The 8,743-nt window shown below is 47.9% G+C and overlaps 1 protein-coding gene across 1 annotated transcript; it reads right to left on the bottom strand.

The window, feature by feature from the left end:
• Positions 1–7,710: 7,710 nt before the first annotated feature.
• Positions 7,711–8,085, bottom strand: LOC141124162 (cyclin-dependent kinases regulatory subunit 2). The gene has a single exon (XM_073612241.1). It carries the CDS (start codon positions 8,007–8,009, stop codon positions 7,770–7,772), a length of 240 nt encoding a protein of 79 aa, XP_073468342.1. The 5' UTR covers positions 8,010–8,085; the 3' UTR covers positions 7,711–7,769.
• Between the last annotated feature and the right edge of the window lie 658 nt (positions 8,086–8,743).

Raw genomic sequence — 8,743 nt, forward strand, 5'->3', positions numbered from 1 at the left:
TGGGTCCCCGCAATATGGATGAAAATCAGTGAGACAAACGGCATGGGTACCCCCCTCCCCCAGTCCTTTACTAGGCCCTTTGGGTCTTGTATATTATGTGTATTTATATTATGTATATTGATATTAAGGGGAACCCCGCACCCAAATTTAAAAAAGGAAAGGTTTGGGGCCCCCAGGCCCTATATACTCTGAATAGCAGTATACAGGCGGTGCAAACAAGACAGGGACTGAAGGCTGGTTGTTAAGTAGAATCTGTTTGTAATTTTGAACTGGTACATTTTTAAAGTGTAGCTCCAGCCAAAAAATCTATTTTTAAGCTTTTTGGAAAACATAGGGAAGGGTTATCACCACTGTAACATTTGTTTTGCTGTCTGTGCTCCTCTTCAGAGGATTTCACCTCACTTTCTGTCCCAATGACAAATGTTTTTTGAAAATTTTGGGTTTTTTGTGAAACAAGGATTGGTGATAAAGCATCAGTTTAAAGGAGAAATGTTTTTCCCATATTAACTCTTACAGGAGAGAATTTCCCTTCCTAGGAGTAGATTTCATCTCACTTCCTGTTGTCTCCTTCCGTTTGCAAGTAGGAGTCGTTTGTAAGTTGGATGTTTGAAAGTAGGGGCCTGCCCTATATACTCTGCAGAAATTTGGGCCTTAGGTGTTGGTGTTGCCACAACACTGTAAACCCTCACAGTTACTCTTGGTGGGCGCAGGAACGGGACCTCCTGTCAAATATTAGATCAAGAATTGTAATTACATGCACCTGTTGAACAGGGGCAGAAAATTGGGCCTTTGGTGGTGGTGGTGTTGGTGTTGCCACAATACTGTAAGCCCTCACAGTTACTGTTGGTAAGCGCAGGAATGGGCCCTGCTGTGAAATATTAGATCAAGAATTGTAATTACATGTCCCTGTTGAACAGGGGCAGAAAAATTGGGTCTTAGGCACTGGTGCCACAAAACTGCAACCCCTCACAGATGCTATAGTTGGGGTGCAGGAATGAGCCCTGCTGCAAATTATTGCATCAAAAAATGTAATTACAGGGGCAAAAAAATTGGGCATTGGCCACTGGTGGCGGTGGCCAGAACCAAAAATGTTCTTATAAGCTATTAGCATGAAAATTTAGGAGGAAGAGGATTGTGACTCAGCATAACAGGATAGTCACTCAGCATCAGCATAGGCAGTCTTGAAGGGATCTCACATTAAAAAAAAAATCAATCGGTTACATCAGCATCAGGTGCTTGGTAGCTGGTGATCCAAGACTGATTCATTTTTATGAAGGTGAGCCGATCGACGGATTCGGTGGACAGGCGCACCCTGTGATCGTTTTCAAAGCCTCCAGCAGCACTGAATTTGCTTTCCGAAAGAACGCTGGATGCAGGACAGGCCAGTAGCTCAATTGCATACTGTGCAAGCTCTGGCCAGTGATCCATCCTCAAGACCCAATAACCCAGAGGATTTTCAGTGGGAAAGGTGTCCAAGTCTGATCTTGCCCCTAGGTAATCCTGCACCATGTGAATCAGATGCTGGGGATGGTTGCTGGAACTGATCAGACCTTGGGGCTGCGGAATAAAAAAATTGTCTGAACGCATCGGTCAGACGGCCACCTTCTCCACCGCTCCTTCTGTGACTGACCGAAGCCTCAGCTACACGTTGTCCAGGAAGACCAGGAAATTGTAACCTCCCAGGCTCTGGAAACACATTGTACAAACCTTTCTGCAAGGCCTCCCGAAGATGTTTCATCCTCTGCTCACTCTGCGATGGCAAGATAAGGGCTGCAACCTTACCATTGTAATGTGGATCAAGGAGGGTTGCTAGTGAGTAATCATCCCTCCCCTTGATACCATGAATACGAGGATCCTTCCGCAGGCTTTGCAGGATCAGGGAGGCCATGCAGCGTAGGTTTGCTGAGGCATTCGGTCCAGAGTCCTCTGAGTCACTAAGGACGACATTAACTGCAGCCACCTCCTCACAGCCACGTACAAGTCCATGGGTTTCTTCGGACTGTAAATGATCCCTTGAAGACTGCTGCTGATGCTGAGTGCCAGGTTCCACCTCCATGCTGACACAATCCTCCTCCTCCTCCTTCTCCTCTTCCTGTGTGATCGGTGGGCACGCAGGAACACTGTCTGGATAAAGGGGGCCTTAAAAGGTAAGGAAGTCCTCCTCTTCCTCCCTCTGTTCTGCCTCAAGTGCCTTGTCCATTATTCCACGCAGCGTGTGCTCCAACAGGTGGACAAGAGGGACAGTGTCACTGATGCATGCACTGTCACTGCTCACCATCCTCGTGTCCTTCTCAATGGTGACAGGACAATGCATGCATCCCTGATCATAGCCCACTGGCGTGGGGAAAAATACCAAGGTCCCCTGACCCTGTCCTGGTGCCATAGTTACATAGCTACTCATTGATGGCCCTCTGCTGCGTGTGCAGCCGCTGCAGCATGGCCAACGTTGAGTTCCACCTGGTGGGCATGTGACAGATTAGGCGGTTCTTGAGCAGGTTAAATTCCTTTTGGAGGTCAGCCAGCCGAGCACTGGCATTATATGACCTGCAGAAATGCACACAGACGTTCCTGCCTCAGGACATCCTGTAAGCCCAGGTACCTGCCCAAAAACCGCTGCACCACCAAGTCCTTTCCAGCTGCCAGAAGAGTCACCCAGTGCGCGGTGAAAGATAGGTAACGTCCCTGTCCATGCCTGCTGGACCATGAGTCAGTGGTAATATGCACCTTAAGGCTGACCGCCCTGTCCAGCGAGGCCAAGACATTGCCTTCCACATGCCGGTAGAGTGCCGGAATCACCTTCCGTGAGAAAAAGTGGCGTTTGGGAACCTGCCACTGAGGAACCGCACATTCCACAAACTCACGGAAGGGGGCAGATTCTACCAACTGAAAAGGCAGCAGTTGAAGTGTTAGCGATTTAGCCAAGCTAGCATTCAACCGCTGGGCATGTGGATGGCTGGGAGTGAACTTCTTTCGGCGGTGCAGCAGCTGGGGCAGGGAAATTTGCCTGGTACAATCTGACATCGGTGTACCGAAAGCAGATTGCCCGCAAGTACTTGGCTGTGGCACACCTAATTCTACACCTTTATTCCTCTCAGTGCAGGTTTCAGAGAGGACTAAATGTATAGTGGGGTTGGAGATCCCAGCTAATGAGGAGCAAGGAGAGGTCCGCTTTGTTCTTTGGTGTGGGTCTTTTAGGTACGCTTGCCAACGAACTGCATGGCAGGTCGACATATGTCTGGTCAAGCATGTGGTGCCCAAGCTGGTGATGTTTTGGCCACGCGAGATACGCTTGAGACATATGTTGCAAATAGCAGTGGTGGGATCTGATGCACTCGTCTCAAGAAAGGCCCACACCAAAGAACTTTTGGAATAATGTGCAGAGGCAGCAGCGCCCTGCACATGCGGAGCTCTGCGGTGTGATGCAGTCGGTGTGCTGCCCTTAAGCTGGCCCCTGGAGGGCATCCTGCTTTGTTGGAGATGTGCCCTCTCCTCCTCTCTCCTATTAGGCACCCACGTGGAGTCAGTGACCTCATCATCCCCTTCCTCCTCATCACTGGACCATCATGGGAGCCTTCAAAATGCTGGGCATCCTCCTGGAGCATGTACCCAACACTGTGGTCAAACAGTTTGGGGGACTTCTCAGGAGGACATGGTGGGGCTAGGGAAGGAGTGACTGCCATTGAGCCGAGGGAAGAGGCCACGTTGGCAGCTGCTTTGCCAGACAAAGTACCCTGAGCCTGGGTGAGAGAGGATGAGGAGGATGAGGACGGCTTGGTCATCCACTCTACCAAGTCTTCCACATGTTGCTGCTCACCACGGCCAGCTGCCAAAAAAAAGGACAAGCGTGTCCCACGGCCATGTGCTGATGAGGATGCAACGTCTCCACGACCACCACTGTTGCCTCTAGACACAGAGCCTGTTTGCCCTCTTTTATTGGCTTGTGACTGTCTGCTTCTCCTTGTTGGCCTTCCAGACGTACTAATGGCCTGCAGTGAGATGTAGCTGCACAAAGCTGGGATGTATATATATACTGATACTGCAGCTAGCAGAATCAACTGCCTGCCTGTAGTATTATTAGTATGAGAACACCAGCAGTTGTCTTCAGGTAGCTTTAGGTGCACACTGTGCAGAGGACACAGTACACTAACTGTAAATACTGCAGCTGCCTGCCTGTGGTACTAATAGGATCAGAAGATCACCACCAATTTTCTTCAGTTAGCTTTAGGTGCACACTGTGCAGAGGACACAGTACACTAACTGTAAATACTGTAGCTGCCTCCCTGGGGTATTAATAGAATCAGAACAACAGCAATTGTCTTCAGGTAGCTTTAGGTGCACACTTTGCAGAGGACGCAGTACACTAACTGTAAATACTGCAGCTGCCTGCCTGTAATACTAATAGGATCAGAAGAACACCACCAATTTTCTTCAGGTAGCTTTAGGTGCACACTGTGCAGAGGACACAGTACACTAACTGCAAATACTGTAGATGCCTGCCTGTGGTGTTAATAGGATCAGAACAACAGCAATTGTCTTCAGGTAGCTTTAGGTGCACACTGTGCAGAGGACACAGTACACTAACTGTAAATACTGTAGATGCCTGCCTGTGGTGTTAATGGGATCAGAACAACAGCAATTTTCATCAGGTAGCTTTAGGTGCACACTGTGCAGAGTACACAGTACACTAACTGTAAATACTGTAGCTGCCTGCCTGTGGTACTAATAGGATCAGAAGAACACCACCAATTTTCTTCAGGTAGCTTTAGGTGCACACTGTGCAGAGGACGCACTACACTAACTGTAAATACTGTAGCTGCCTGCCTGTGGTACTAATAGGATCAGAAGAACACCACCAATTTTCTTCAGGTAGCTATAAATACTGTAAAAACACCTGCCAGTAGGAAGAGAATAACAGGAACAGATCTAGCTAAACTGAATACAGTATATATATATATATATATTGTGAGGGGTTAGCTCGGCAGCGGGTGTGTGTGACCCCCTGGATGGGTTCACCACACAAAATCAGGCACAGCAGACAGCTTGGTAGGTGAAACAAAAACAAAGGTGCGGTTTATTCAGACTAGATGCATTGAAAAATAACAGAAAAACAAAAAGAAACATGAAAAGAAATCCTGGTCAGCTTGACCGCTTACTACACACGTAGTGTCCCTAACTAACAACTGGGTGCAGCCTTGTGCTGCCCCAGACCCTATCTCTCTTTGAGAAGTTTTGCCACACAGGCGTTAACTCACCGCAAAGCTCAGATACCACACTCCCCAGTCTACACAATCACAGAACTGGTTCCAGGATGGAGCATCTCCCTAAGCCTGCTGGGGTGTTTTCTATAGGTCTTAATGAGCCCACTTACTTCAGCTGGGCTCATTAACTCTTCCCCTGCAGGACTCCCAGCACTCCCCCTAGTGGTATAAGTCAGCATAAAGCCTGAATCTAGGGCATACATATTTTCCATCCTGGATGCAACCAGGTGTTTTTACCTGCCTGCTGTCACATACCCCCCCCTCTTGTTTCAACCTTGGGGTTGGAACACACGCAGTCAGGCACGCATGTACTCGAGACAAAGCATCCACATTCCCCATTTTAACGCCAGGGCGATGCTTTACTGTAAAGTTGAATTCCTGTAGGGCCAGGAACCACCTATTTATCCTTCTATTGGTCTCCTTGTTTTGAGCCATCCACTTTAAAGGAGCGTGATCAGTTACCAGGTCAAAGTGCCTACCTAATAGATAGTACCGAAGGGAATCTAGAGCCCACTTCACAGCTAAACACTCCTTCTCAATTGTGGCGTAATTTACCTCATGGGACTTCAATTTCCTGCTGAGGTAAATGACTGGGTGCTCTTCCCCGTTCCAGACCTGGGACAACACTGCTCCCAACCCAACGTCTGATGCATCAGTTTGTACAACAAAGTCCTTAGAGAAGTCTGGGGAGTACAACACTGGCTGGCTACATAAGGCGGTTTTTAATGACTGGAATGCTGCTTCTGCCTCCGGGGACCATTTGACCATGACAGACTCTTTCCCTTTTGTCAGGTTGGTGAGGGGCACAGCCTGAGAAGCAAAATGGGGGATGAATCGCCGATAATAGCCAGCGATTCCCAGAAAGGCTCGTACCTGTTTCTTGCTGTTGGGACGTGGCCAACTCTGTATGGCCTCGACTTTATTGACTTGAGGCTTTATCACTCCCCTCCCAATAGTGTACCCCAGATATTTGGCCTCCTCCTGTCCAATGGTACACTTCTTTGGATTGGCCGTAAACCCAGCTTCCCGAATGGAGTCTAAGACTGCTTGCACTTTTGGCAGATGTGAGACCCAATCTGTGCTATGGATAATCACATCATCCAGGTAAGCTGCAGCATACTTCTGATGGGGCCTCAGAATCTTGTCCATTTTCCGCTGGAATGTTGCAGGTGCATTCTGTAACCCAAACGGCATTCTCTTGTATTGAAACGCCCCATCTGGGGTTACAAACGCAGTTTTCTCCTTGGCCGACTCGGCCAGGGGAATTTGCCAATACCCTTTGGTGAGATCGAGAGTTGTCATGTATCGGGCTGTTCCCAGCCGGTCGATCAACTCATCTATACGCGGCATGGGGTAGGTGTCAAATTTTGTAACTTTATTCAATTGTCGAAAATCGTTACAAAACCGCCAGCTCCCATCAGGTTTGGGCACTAGTACGATAGGACTGGACCAGTCACTCTGGGACTCCTCTATCACACCCAATTCCAGCATCCTTTGAACCTCCCCACGTATTGCCTCCCGTCGGGCCTCTGGTATTCTATAAGGTTTTAGTTTTACCCTTTCTCCTGGCGGGGTAATAATATCATGCTCTACGCCAGATGTTTCTCCCGGCAGCTCAGAGAAAATCTCTTTGTTGCGAAGTACAAACTCTTTAACCTCCTGTTTTTGGGGTTTCGATAAGGTGACTGCGATTCCAACCTCAGGAACAAAGCAATCAGACTGGACCGGTGACAAAGTCTCTGCAACTAGGGATTCCCTATCCCTCCAGGCTTTCAGCAGATTGACGTGATATACCTGTTCCAGCTTTCGCCTTCCTGGCTGTCTGACCCTATAGTTCACCTCGCTCAATTTTTCAAGAACTTCGTATGGACCTTGCCATTTGGCCATGAATTTGCTTTCAACCGTAGGGACTAGCACCAATACCTTATCCCCCGGGGAAAAAGTACGGGTCTTGGCCCCACGGTTGTACACTCTCTGCTGTGCTAACTGCGATTGGGCCAAATGTTCCTTTACGATTGGCATTACCTGTGCAATTCTATCTTGCATCAGGGCGACATGCTCAATCACACTCCTGTGGGGAGAACTCTCATTTTCCCAAGTTTCCTTGGCGATATCCAGCAGTCCTCTTGGGTGTCTCCCATAGAGTAACTCGAAGGGTGAGAAACCCGTAGAGGATTGGGGTACCTCCCTAATGGCAAACATCAAATAGGGTATTAGACAGTCCCAATTCTTTCCATCTCTATCCACCACCTTCTTTAACATTTGTTTTAGGGTTTTGTTGAATCTTTCAACCAACCCATCTGTTTGGGGGTGATACACAGACGTACGTAACTGTGTCACTTTGAACAACTTGCATAGTTCTTTCATAACTCGGGACATAAAAGGTGTACCTTGGTCCGTAAGCAGTTCCTTACAAATACCCACACGGCTAAAAACAAGTGATAGTTCTTTGTATTCACTGAATACTACAATATATACAGAATGTCCCAAAAGATAAAAGTGAAGAGCAATTCATTTCTGTTGGTCTTTTGGAAGAGGCCTTCTAAACAGGAGTATGTGAGGTTCTGGTTCATGGATCATGTAATGAACCCAGCCAAGGCTTTGTTGAACACCAAGTCTCCTCCACTCCTCCTCGGACATCAGATGAGTCTTTGGTACCTGCTTTGCCAATTCTTTTGGAAGCATAACATGCCTGTACTCATACTTCTCATCCGTGTACTTGTCCGAGTAGTAAATATTCTTGAACGACATGATTACAGCGGTGCCGCACACCACACGCGTCCCACACAGCACACAATGGCGACCGCTCAACGAAACGGTTTCTCTGCCCTTTGAGCCACTCGATACAGTAGGTCCCTTTCCACAGTGAAGTACGGGTAAGTGCAAGTTTTTTCTGGGTTCACTAACTCGCCATCTATTTTCACCACATTTTCCCGTGCCTTTATTAGGGTGGGGTCTTTTAACTGTTCTGTGGCAAAATTTTCCCTGTGAACCTCAAGATCTGAAAATTCCACAGACGGCATGTTTTCATCTGAGGATGTTGGCTCCTCCCCATTTTCTCGAGTTTCCCCTGCCAATACCGACAAGGGAAATTCTGGAGAGTCCTCACCACTCTCAGAGGAATTCTGGTCATCATCTTTCTGGTCTATAGGGGCACCAGTGGGGGGCTCAGGACAATCCCAGAGTTCCCAGAACATTGGAAAATCCCTTCCCACAATGGCATCATGTGGTAAGTGAGACACTAACCCCACCTGATGAGAGAGGTTACCTTTGTGGGTCTCAAAAAACACTGAAGTTACAGGATACTCTCGGGTGTCCCCATGCACACAAATAACAGCCACCTTGTTATTCCCAGAGACCACTGTAGTAACTAATTCAGCCTTTATCAATGTCACCAGGCTACCTGAATCCAGCAACACATCCACATTTCTACCATTAATACACATTTTACATAAATGTTTCTCAGGTCCCCGAATGGCAGTACA

This window comes from Aquarana catesbeiana, linkage group LG01 (assembly GCF_042186555.1).
Source record: "Aquarana catesbeiana isolate 2022-GZ linkage group LG01, ASM4218655v1, whole genome shotgun sequence".
NCBI classification, from domain to species: Eukaryota; Metazoa; Chordata; class Amphibia; order Anura; family Ranidae; genus Aquarana; species Aquarana catesbeiana.

Coding starts and splice junctions, on each gene's coding strand:
- LOC141124162 (XM_073612241.1), bottom strand. CDS start 8,009: ATGTCGTTCAAGAATATTTACTACTCGGACAAGTACACGGATGAGAAG.